Source organism: Cheilinus undulatus, linkage group 3 (assembly GCF_018320785.1).
Source record: "Cheilinus undulatus linkage group 3, ASM1832078v1, whole genome shotgun sequence".
Classification (NCBI taxonomy): domain Eukaryota; kingdom Metazoa; phylum Chordata; class Actinopteri; order Labriformes; family Labridae; genus Cheilinus; species Cheilinus undulatus.
The window spans coordinates 12,468,150-12,480,848 of NC_054867.1; the positions used below are offsets into that span (position 1 = coordinate 12,468,150).

The 12,699-nt window shown below is 39.8% G+C and overlaps 1 protein-coding gene across 1 annotated transcript in view; it reads left to right on the forward strand.

Annotated features, from left to right (window-relative positions):
- Positions 1 to 12,699, forward strand: part of LOC121507462 (contactin-4-like) — a 268,675-nt gene that overhangs the window by 219,602 nt on the left and 36,374 nt on the right. The window contains exon 12 of the mRNA XM_041783800.1: positions 8,812 to 8,939. Coding sequence (XP_041639734.1) covers positions 8,812 to 8,939 — 128 coding nt within the window. The remainder of the gene's footprint in view (positions 1 to 8,811; positions 8,940 to 12,699) is intronic.

Here is a 12,699-nt window from a genome sequence, read left to right on the forward strand (position 1 = left end):
ATAAATAAATAAAGATTCTTGCTGTACAGGAGGCTCTGGGGCAAAGAACTTGCAATTTCCCTGCTTACATTATGGTAATACACGCCGGAGCACCAGTGTGCATTTCACTGAGTAAAAGATTAACACTTGCGTCGCAGCTCAGCAGACCTGTCCCCTGGCCGTGGTTTATAAAGAAACAATATTGCCAGAGAAGCTTTAATGCTAGCTGGTGCCCTGGAGACTAGTGTCAATACACAGTGAACCAAAAAGAAAGTAATTTCCAGTATTGCCTGCAACTTACTTTACTGTTAATGTTGCCAAACACAAAAACAGCACAAAACTCTGCTCTGAGTTGCAGAGCTTGCATCTTTTGGTTAAGTGTCTTTGAAGCACTTAAACCCGATTCCTCCATCCTTGGGATGCAATACAAAAGCTGCCAAGTGTACTTCTTACCCGTACAAGGAGATCTATTTTCCTGAAGTGGAGTGCGGACACATGCCTACCATTCCACTCTGAGCACTCTCTGGTTTCTTCTGGTTGCCTTTTTTGCACAGTACGTGGTATCAGTAAAAAAGAGAGTGCAAAGAGTTGAACCAGTAATCCTGGAGTTTTTTGTTAGCATGAAATCTATGGTTGATGTTCTTTAAAAGGGCTTAGATATCACTGACACTGTTGTTTTAACCAGTAGTGTACCAAATATGCCGAAGTGTGGCCATGTAAGTGTTTGGAAAAGAGAATTATTTCAATGAAAAATACAATCCAACTATTGACACTTCAAGTTAAAGCATATCTTTTGTTATAGTTGGCTCGGAATAATTATTATACACAGTGCTGTACTGGGAAAACAAACAAATAAATAAATAACTATATATAATAATTTTTTAAAGAGAAAATGAAACCTGCTGTTTTTGTGCATTGAAAATAAATATACATTTGTATCTTAGTGATTATTTTTAACTCAAATTAGCTCTAACTTTTCCTTTTTTTACAGCGCTGTTTCACTACTGAATACAGTATTTAAAAAGATATGCATACCTCTTTGGATTCATCAATAACTATCTCTAATTCAAACATTAATGAGGATATGATCATTGGATTAAGCCATGCTTTACTGATGTTGCCTTTAGCATGGAACATGATAAAATGTCATGTCTGTGCAGTTTTGTGTTGCTGCTGTGTTTGTGTGTAAAGGAGTAAATAAACAGAGAAATTAATTTCTAGTGCTCCAAGAGTACAAGTTCAGTCCTTTTGTGCACAGCAGAATTTATTCAAGCCCAGACATCCTGGATGCCACAGTATTATTAGCATCTCTATACAGTTTTTAGGGCTGTCAAACAACTGATATTTTGAAATACAATTAACCTGCGATTTTTTGTTTTAATTGCAATTAGGTAATCTCCACTTTTGTAGTATTTTTACATTCCACAATGTTGCATTTACAGCTGTTTTTGTTTCCTTTGGAATTTTGTACTTTCTTATACTCGATGTATTTGTCTTTCTTTTTGGACAGACATTTTGTTTTTAATTTTGAAAGAAAATAAGAAACTTCGGTTCAGTCAAAGATTATGACACGAGTTTAACCTAGAAAAGGTAACTTGTCATGGATAAAAAAGAAAATAAGACATGATTTTAAAAAAGGAAATAAAACAAGAGAACACAAGGTAGAGCTGACTATTGACTTGTCCGCTGAGCTGACTTTGAGTTTTTTTAAAGTGACATGAGAAATTTAGTCACAGTGGTGGACCTGTCTATATCACTGTTGCTGCAGGAAGTACAGCGAAGTGAAAGGGAGGATGAAAATGCAGTTGATCACAGTTTTTTAAAAATGTACTAATTATGGAATTTTCTTTTCTTTTTTTTTTTTTTTTAGTCAGAGTAATGGAGAGCCATTCCAGGTGGTCCAGATGGCCTATTGTAGGGCAGGCCTTGTGGCATTTGCCCATGATTCCAGATTGCTAGACCAGTGATGTTCAACCTTTGTTTGCCTAAGGCAGGGGTTCCCAAACTTTTCGTCCCGTGACGCCCAAAATAACAGCGTTAGTGACTGGAGACCCCCCACCTTCCCTGGCATGGGATGTTGTGCAAAGCATTGTGTAAAAAAATTCATTTTAGCTAGTTTTTGTACATTTTACTTATATCTAAGTAAGCATTTTACTTAATAACTAGGTTTTTCATTTAAATTAAACTCATTTTATCAAGACTTTTACAATAATAGACCAAATGTACCACTTTTTTAAAGATCTATTTCTTGGCTTTTTAGTGCATTTATTCGACAGAGGAGGACAGTGGATAAAGTTGTAAATGGCACAAGAGTGGGGAGAGACAAGGACCATAGGCTGGATTCAAACCGTGGCCGCACGCATACATGGGTCACTCCTTAGACCACTAGGCCATCTGCGCGCCCAAGTTTACCTCTTTTGATCATGTTAAATTTCTCTTTGTTATTTTTGAGAGCATGCAACATCCCCTCATTGGTGTCTCACGACCCTCCAGGTCCTGACCCCACTTTGGGTACCACAAGCCTAAGGCACACCTAAAATCAAGTCAGAATTTCAAGGCACACCAAGTCTATGTCTGTACAAAATAGCTTCTTTAAAACATTTTGTCAAGTATATAGGGTTAGTCCAGACAGGACACAAAGTCAAATGCTGCCAAGTGATTTAGATCAGCTGATATCAAGCAAGCCCTCATTAGCTGATGGCCAGTAGATTTGCTTCTAAGCAAGCTATTGGCTAATCACACTCGTCCTACCATATTTGAACTGCTCTAGCCTAGCTACATTTTATTTCTTCCTCTTTATACCACTTTCTGCAACCTTCCTCCACCCCAACTCCTCTTTTATTTAGCTTGTATGTTCATCGTGTCATTCTTTTGCAAAAATTGGTGCCTGACCTGCTCTGGTTTGTTGCTGCTTCTCTCAGTGCCTCAGGCTTTCCTTATAGGCACAGGAAAGGCAGGAATGTGTGCTGTTTCTGCTTGATGCTTTCCTCATAGGCTTGTGGAAGGACGGGGAAATGCAAGAACAACCACATATGAGTAACAGCAATAAGTGCAAATTTATGAAAGAAAAATTTTAACCACAAATTGTGTATTTCTTGACAAAGTGGTGCTGACTGAACTGAAGTTATTGTATAGTTAGGTTTTATTTGAAAAAATACCTATGAACACCAAGACTTGGCCCTGCCTTGCCACACCATTTGAGAACCATGAGGCTAGATCATCACTGGATTATAGAGTTCAGTTTGGTTGATTCCGCCACACTACTGTACTGTAGCTCATGATTTAAATGATAAGGCAAGAATCATTGGAACAGCAGAGCTTGTATTACGTTGTCAAAATTAAACACCCAGATGCCCACGTTTTATTAGTAGAAGCCAAACTCTTGTGACTGAGAGAGGAGAAATAGATTCTCAGAAGCGTACCTGTGGCCTCTTATTCACAGTTAACCTTGATATTGACGACTTAACCAGAAAAAAGCGTACGCATTTGGAAGCCATGATGCTGCATTAAAGCATACATTGGAGAAGTTGTACCACAGTTGCATTACGCTCTGCAGGTTTTTGCGTCCTGGGTCTACATTGCACAGCTGGACTTGATTTATGCCGCTGACAAGGCCATTTCTCTCCAGCATAGCACACTGTGGGGAACCTAAGGAGAGACAGCCTTTCAATTTATCTCAGACAGTCCTTCCCCCCTTTACACTTCAGGGTTTTTAAAGCAGTCAAGAGCATAGATCAACACCTGAAGTTAGGTCCCACCCCTTGTCCCGGCTCAGAGGATAATGTGACCTCGTCTCTTTTCTCGGCACACTCGCCGCATTACAGCCCCTCGCCTGCAGCACTGTTAACAACGCTGACGTTTTGATACAATTATGATTAGAAACATCACCTGCAGGTAGGTCGATGGTGGTCAGTCTGGGTTGAAAATAGTAACACAGAGCCCACCTCACTTTATCTGGGAGCTTAACGCAGTGGGCAAACAACATACAACACATCCCCTGCAGTACTTTTTTACTTTTTGCATTCAGTAGACTGGAGTTTAAAGTTACTGCAATGGTGAGTTAAGCAAGCTGTGTGCGCTGAGGCAATCATCTCTGTTTATAGTGGGTTTTAGCTGGACTAATTATTTGGTAAAATCACCATAAGCTTGTGATGATCTCTCTTCCTGTGGTCTCATGGCTGAGTAATTCCACTGATAGAATCTTAACCCCTATTTCCACAAGCCTGCTCTATTTATCCTGTTAATTAAGTATCAACGGATACAGGCCGCCACCCTGCAGTCATGCTACCAATCAGCCGTGGTGTCTCATGAAGCGCCTAAGTATTCATGAATGGTGCAAATCAGAATCATCTGTGATCAGGCACATTGTTTGTATGTTGATTTTTATGAGTGCCCTCCTTTTCTCCTAGGTTATTAGCAAAATAGAGCGTTTTTGTAGAAAGTGAGCTAACATGATTTTACTGCTTGAGCGTAAGGCTCCTGCAGCTGACATTAAAAACCTGCTTCACATTCCAGACCCACTCCCAGTTCAAAGCTGCTGCTTTCAACACATCATTTTCTTGCCTTTTTTGTGACTCATTATTTGGATTGTGACAGTTTCTTCTCACAATGTAGAATTTATCAAACAGATCAAAGACAAAATATGTCGGAATGAAACATCAAAACAAGGCTTTCAAGCAGCTTCCTGATTGTGAAGAAGCTTACAAAAAGCCAATGTCTGCATCCGTTAACAGCATCTCAAAGAGAAATGTAAGGAAATAACAAAAAACAGGTTTTTTACTCCGGACGAGGCTTTTTCCTGCGATTTCCACTTCACAGTGCCCCTGATAGCTGCCTTGTGACTGATGTTATTTGTCTCTTTCATCTTGTCACAGAGCAGGGAGGATCAACACAGAGCAGCCCCTGTCCTCAGAGGCTTGATCCCTTCCAAAATACACACCTGTGTTTTTTAGGATTACACGAGTGCATTTGGCCATCTCGCCTTGTTCCAAATAATTGCCTCCTCTTAGGAGAATTATTGCTGTGTCCATTAAACCTGTGTGAGGCGAGGATGAAAGGAGGTTCACTTGTGTTCATCTCACCTGTGAATTATTGATACCTGCCCCTTCGCTGGCTTCACTTGGGAAGGAGGTGGGAAATGACTTTTCACATAATGGGCACATCATGCAGACATGTTGTCTGGGCTGCGGCAGAGAAGTGGGAAGGTAGGAGCAGAACTGAAATGTGTTAATAGTCAGCCTCCATCTCTTATTTACAACCGCTGTGCCTCGCTTGACTTCTACTCTATTTGACCACATGTGCCTCTTCTCCCATTAACTTCCGAGTAAAAGGATGGAAACTTTAACAGGCAGCTGGTCTGCTCCTGTTTGGTGCAGAAAAAGTGCCTTCCTGTCTCATATAAAGCTAACAAAAAGGGAAGACAACACTGTGAATAGCTAGGAAGTCTTGGCTCTGCAGGAGGGTTACTGAGGATTCAACTCTCTATAAGAGCTATTGTGCAGCACCACTTGTTCATTCTCTGTAGAGCTTCCTCTTACATGATGCATGGTGCACAAGTCACATGATAGCTGTTTTGTCCCAGAGGAAAGGGGGATTGTGGCTATTCATAGCCCAATTCACAAATACAGGTACTTAGTTATGTTGAGGTATTGCAGTGAGCTTTGTGCTGGTTAACTTGAAGTGGGTCAGAGCTTGCTCTAGTTATCATCTTCCCTTGTTGCTTTCACTCACTGGTTTTAAAAAAGTTAACTGATAATTCCTGCACTCATTTTAATGTGAAACTATTGTCTTTACTTACAGTTTCCTTAAGATAACTTTCAGAGTGCCAGCTATGCAGTATAATTAATGCATTGTAGTAGTTTTAATTGTGCTTACTGTGCGTAGGGTTATGGTCAGTTGTAGAACTGTGGTGCCATTTAATGGGCCATTTTCCTCAAATTTATAGGCCTCGGGCTTTGATGTCATTAACTGTGGGCCATCCCACACAGCGATAGGCCTCTCATCTAACTGATGGCCATTGTTAGCTACTTTGCATTCAGCACTTTCTCTCAGCCTGATATGAACCCAGAAGTCTGCACTCAGCATTACCATGAAGTTATAAAAGTCGATTCTCTTACACAACTGTCTGCACTTCTCCTATCACATCTACCAACTGAAAAAATTAAATGTAGATGACCTGACAGGGGGGAAATGTACAAATATTTAATAACAAGAGGAAAATAGAGAACATGTTTTTACACAGGGGTGTATCATTTCACGTCACAAGTGCCTCCATTTAAATGCATCACTGGTGATAGTGTTGCAAAACTGGAGCCTTTCAAGTTATTCTTGATTTAAATCTCCCTCCTTGGTTGATTGCATTTATATGTATTTATATTTAGTACAGATTTAAGCTCAGTCAGTCACATGCTGTAATTATTAAATATTTTTGGAACATTTTTGAAAACTATCCAATTTATTTCTAGCCCCCATGGAAGAAAAAAGTGCTGGGACACTTTGAATCTGTGATATGTTAGTGTTTTTTTTTTTTTTTGCTATTCTACCTCTGGTTAAAAATAGTTTTTAAAGGGCTACACATTAACACACACATTGAAAGTGTCTATATCAGTCCATACTACAGAGTGTTAAACTACACTTTTAAAGTGTTAAATATTTGTACAATAGCTGCTAAAACGCTTCAAAATCTGTGGCAAGATGGGTCACTTCTCACAACAAAACACTTAGAACAAAATAGTCAACCTCATTGCCAGGCAATGCATATTAATGCACTATGCTTTTCTCAAGAGCTCCAAAGGCAGAAACTCTGATAACTTCACTCATGGTGCAAATGTGTCTCAAGGTTCCATCAATAAAGCTGAAATAGGCATAAAAGAGGCTGAAGTACCATCCATTAAGATCAAATTAAAAACTCAGCAAGTCAAAAGATCTCAAATAAGCCAGGGTAAAAACAAAGTATAAGATTCAACTGTAGGAATAAATATATAAGTGCATGATCAAATAAATACATGTGTGCAAAATAAGGCTACAACTTGTTCAGCTCATTCCTCAGCAGGAACAAAGCTGTTTTTATACCGCTTTGTTCTGCACCTTGGGACTAGAAGCCTCCGTCCAGAGGGGAAAAACTGAAATTCACTGTGCAAAGGGTGGGAATCATCATTGAAGGCAGAGTTAGCTATCCTCTGCAACTGCTTAGAATACAGGGATGCTGGATAGAGCTGAGGCTCACCAATCAGACGACTTGACCATTTCACTACCTGACTCAAGGAATTGGAGAAATTGTCTCCAATAAAGTAGATGAATATGTTTAGCTAACTTAATCAGCTTCAAATGAGTTTTGAATAGCAGTTAACATGATCATGTTTTATTAGGAGTTTGAACACCTTATATACTTAAAAAAAGATGTAGAGCCCAGTCAGAGTTTTAACATTTCTCTATTTAGACTGAGGGTTCCTGAAATTCTTAATTCACCAGCTAATCCCTCTTTTGATTTGTGCATTTTATGATATCCATGATTCCCTGGGTCAGCTTTGCATGTTCTCCCCATGCATGCGTGACCCCTCTTCAGATACTCCGACTTCCTCCTACCACCAAAGACATGCTTGTTAGCTCAACTGGTAACTCTAAATTGAACGTATATGTGAGTGTAAGCATGCCTGGTTGTCTGTCTCTGTATGTCAGCCCTGCGATTGGCTGGCCAGGGGGCACCCCGCCTCTCGCCGAATGACAGCTGCGATAGGCTCCAGCCCCCAAGACCCAGAACAGGATAAGCGGCATAGAAAATGAATGGATATCAACAGAGATAAAAAAAAATACTTTTTTACATTAGGGCCCAGTAGTTTTAGATGGCTTTTTGAATGAAATCATTATTTAAAAAATAAGAAATCAGGAAAAAGGCAAATTCAAAGCACAAATATAAACAAGCTGGCACTCAGCTTAATTAGGTTTTCCTAAATGGGTATTTATTGTTAATTATTTAAGGGGCTCATCATGAAACCCCTTTTTTTCATACATACATATGGGAATCCTAAGTATCTGTTTCAGCCCTGCGATTGACTGGCGACCAGTCCAGGGTGTACCCCGGCTCTCACCTAGTGCCAGCTGGGAAAGGCTCCAGCACTCCACGACCCTAAAAGGGATAAGCAGAGCAGAAAGTAGATGGATGGAATATAGTTTTCACCATTTTTGAATTAACGTCTTTTTATCAGCTGTGGAAATATTTGTAATCCTGCATTTTTATCCTTCTCAAAATCCCCTATAAATTGCTGTGGCCAGCCTGTTCCCTGTGACTCATTCATAGGTGAACAGAGCAATTTACTGGCCACACATCATTTTACCGCCCTCACAATTAGGCTGACACTGTTTCATACCTACAGTTTGCAGATTCAGCAGAGCATTTCAGATAATTAAAATTCAATGTGCTTTGATGAGTTGGTCGACCCTTGATTTCCCACAGTACCTCACTTTCAAGGGCACAATTTCCATTTTCGCTTGTTATTTAGAAAATGTCATATTTTTTTAAGGCCTTTTGACCTTTTTTTGAAGCACTTGTGGCCATTGTAGAAAGGGCATAGAGTCACTGTTGTCCTAGATATCTTGAGGTTATGTACTGAATTAATCACCCCTTAAAATGCAATCCTATTTCTCATCTCTGTCATTTGCAAAGAAGCAGAGCTTAATTAGAGGCACTGAGGAATGTACTCGCTGTCTTAGTCATATATCTTTCGCTAAAGCTACAGCATGCCACAGTAAGAAAATAGTGATTTTACAAGCCTTCTTTGAAGAGTACAAGCCGAAACTGCAGATATGGAAATGACTTGCCTTTTTTGTCTACAGGGTCTCAATACTGGACAACGGTAACCTTCGCATATGGAATGCAACCAAATCTGACGCAGGTCTTTACACCTGTGTGGCAAGAAACCAGTTTGGCGTGGCAAGCAGCACAGGAAGCATCATAGTTAAAGGTATTTCCTATTCCGTCTTCCTATTTCATCACTGTCTCGTTTGCAATTCAGACTGCAGGGACCCTGACCATTAAAGTGCTGGACAACTTTTTCAAATGCATGTTTTTCACTTTGACAGCGTGTAGAGCTGCTTCATGTTTCATTCTCCTCCTTGAAATCTAACCTGAAGTATTCAATTTCATAAATAAAACATGAACATCATGGGAAAGAAGGACTATGATTTTTGAAGCCTCAAACCACTTCAGTTTCTCCTTCTTTTGATGAGTCATGGAGATCAGGTTTTTTTTCACTCTGCCATCGTCGCCAGAGACAGACGCATGTTAACTGCAATGTCTATTTGCAGGTGTTGAAATAAACTCTCTGCTCTCCATCTCTGTGCTTCCAGTACTATCAGGGTCTATGCTATGTTAAAGGCCTGATGTTGTTATCGTCAGGGCTGGGGATTGCATTTCCTCTGTGGTTCTCTAACTTATTGTCATTCCCAATAGAGCAAAATAACTTCAATTGTCTTGGACACATTCATACTTACCCAGCACAAACATCAAATCAGCCCACAGCCAATTATTAACACGCGGTAGTTTAAAAAATCCCTGATGGTGCTCATATTACATTCACTAAACTGTTTTCATGATTATATCGTTGTGACAGTGAGATATCCGTGGATTATGTTCATTGCATGATTTGTGCTGTTAACACACTTGTTTTTGTTCAGTTATAAACTAATTCAAAGCACAGGACTGTCTGATCAGAGTCCTGAGATTTGTCCTCATTTCAGCTTCGGCTGAGTTTAGGAAACAGAAGCATTTTGGTTAAAGTTATGGAAATATGGAAATCCCTGAGGACTGGAAATCTGCCTTTGTATTCTCCCTGTTTAAATTAGGGGATCCCGCAGTGTAGACTGATCTCCGATCTCTCTGTTAGGTCTGAAGTGTTTGAAACCTTGGTCAGTGTAGAAGTACAAGAATACCTGGCTTCCAATTCCACACCGTCTACCTTTCAGTTAGGGTTCTAAAAAAACACTGCTGCAATGAAAGCTGTAAATGATATTCTTGAAGCTTTAGATAGAAAGTCCGGAGCCCCAGACATGACATGGTCAAAAAAAATTAAATTGTGGCCACAATATATCTATAACGTGCACACAAAATACTAATTCATGGCCACAAAATACCAATTTGGTGCAAACAAAGTAGGTATAATGTGTGCACAAAATACTTATTAATAATATTAATATCATTCCTGGACAGCTGGGTAAGCAAATCGAGCGCATCTTCTCTAAGGTCTAAGGTAGAGGCAGTAGAGGGGCTAAAGCTACACGATGGACAGGGATAGTATGATTGAATTTTCTTTTAGGCTGGGAATGAGCTACAGAGACATTCGGAAAAGCCTGCCATTGCAAAGTACCATTATTACCGAGAGGCATTTAAACAGAATATTGAGAGCCAGGTTGCTTTTGCGGCGAAGGTATGACTTGGACGCTTGAACATTATACCTACTTCGTGGCCACAAATTAGTATTTCATGCACACGTTATACTAACTCATGGCCACAAATTGGTATTTTGTGGCCACAATTTAGTACTTCGTGGCCATGAGTTAGTATTTTGTGGCCATGAATTAGTATTCTGTGCACACATTATAGCTATATTGTGGCCACAATTTAAACCTATTGGCCTATGAACTGTTGATCGCAGCATCCTTTCAGACAAAGTCAATGACCAGACCATGGTGTTTGTTGGTTTACTGAGTGTATTACCTCTGATCTAATAGAAATACCATACCATACTGGGTATGGAATGTTCCAGCGTAATGTTAAACAACTATTACAATTTAACTTCTCTCTTGCCATCATGGTGAAAAACTCTTAAGATCAAGAATTTCTCTGGCTTCAAAATAGAAATATTTGAGTTAATGAAAGGACTTAACTATATAACATACATATAAATGTAGGCATTTTGGTGTGAAATTCTTTTTTCTGCCTTTAAGAGTCTTCCTGTTTTTCCTGTTTCATTATTTATCATCTATTTATTGCTTTTTTCCTCTCTAAGATGCTCAATATAAAGCACTCTGAATTACCGGTGTGCTCAGGAGATGGTGCATTCAATGAGAATGGATGTGAGTTGAGTGTAAATTGCTGTGGCTTTATCCTGTGCAGACAGCTGTTTACCACAGGGAGTGGTATTCTCACCTCCTCTTGTTCCTGGGGGAGTAGCTGACATATTCACTGAACTATACCCTCCCTGTGACCCCTTTTTCACAGAGGTTGCACAGTTCATCTGTGTTATTGTTATTTGTTCTGACTTGACCTTACTTGTTGGCTGGATTTATGGGGTTATTGATCCTGAGTTTATTGGCCTAAAGGAGAAAAGTTCATGCCTCATATTTCAAAAGGTTTGGTATAGATTTACATGTATATTTAAACAGATTATTGGATTCTTGGCATTTTATATTTCAGGACATTTATAAAGCTGCAGTTTCATCTGGCGAGTTTACCTACAAGCAGCATTGCTAAGATGTTGAGGTAAACCCTGTGGGCAAAATGGTGCTTAAGAATTCACTCTCAGCATCTACCTAAGAGAGAAAAAATGTTCAGTGTAAACAAACAGTACATGCTTTATATTTGGCTGTTAATGCTGAAGAGATGGGCAGTAAAATACAGGTACCAGGAAATAAAAGACCTTTGCAGTGCAGATGTCCGCCCATTTCCCACACAATATGAAACGTTGACAAAATTGTTGGTACCCTTCTGTTAAAGAAAGAAAAACCCACAGTGGTCACTGAAATAAATTTAAACACACAAACAAAAACTGACCTGGACAAAATTGTCGGTACTCCCAGAAAAGACTGAAATAATTTGACCATAGGGACATGTTCAACTAAGGTGTGTCCTGTAATCAGCATCACAGGTGTTTTCAAAGTTGAAGTCAGTCAGTCTACCTATTTAAAGGGGGAAAAGTAGTCACTGTGCTGTTTGGTATCATGGTGTGTACCACTCTGAACATGGACCACTGAAAGCTAAGGAGACAGTTGTCCTTGGAGATTAGAAAGAAAATTATCAACAAACATGTTAAAGGTAAAGGCTAGAAGACCATCTCCAAGCAGCTTAATGCTCCTGTGACTACAGCTGCAGATGTTTTTGGTCCACGGGACTGTAGCCAACATCCCTGGACGTGGCTGCAAGAGGAAAACTTATGACAAATTGAAGAGCCGGATAATATGAATGTTAACCAAAGAGCCCAGAACAACTTCCAAAGAGAAAAGAGGTGAACTCAAAGGACAAGGTACATCAGTGCCAGAATGCAACATCCGTCGCTGTTTGACCCAAAGTGGACTAAATAAAAGACACCCAAGGAAGACTCCACTGTTGAAAGCAAATCATAAAACAGTCAGACTGGAATTTGCCATAATGCATCTTAACAAGCCACAAAGCTTCTGAGAGAATGCCCTTTGGGCAGATGAGACAAAGCTGGAGCTTTTTCGAAAGTTGCATCAGCTCTATGTTCACAGACACAAAAATGAAGCATACAAAGAAAAGAACACTGTAGCTACTTTGGAACATGGAGGAGGCTCGGACATGTTCTGGGGCTGCTTTGCTGCATCTGGCACAGGATGTGAAGAATCAGTGCAGGGTACAGTGAAATCTCAAGACCATCAAGGCATTGTGGAGCCAAATGTGCTGTCCAGTGTCAGAAAGCTTAGTCTCAGTCGCAGGTTATGTGTCCTCCAACAGGATAATGAGCTAAAACACACAACTAAAAACAGCCA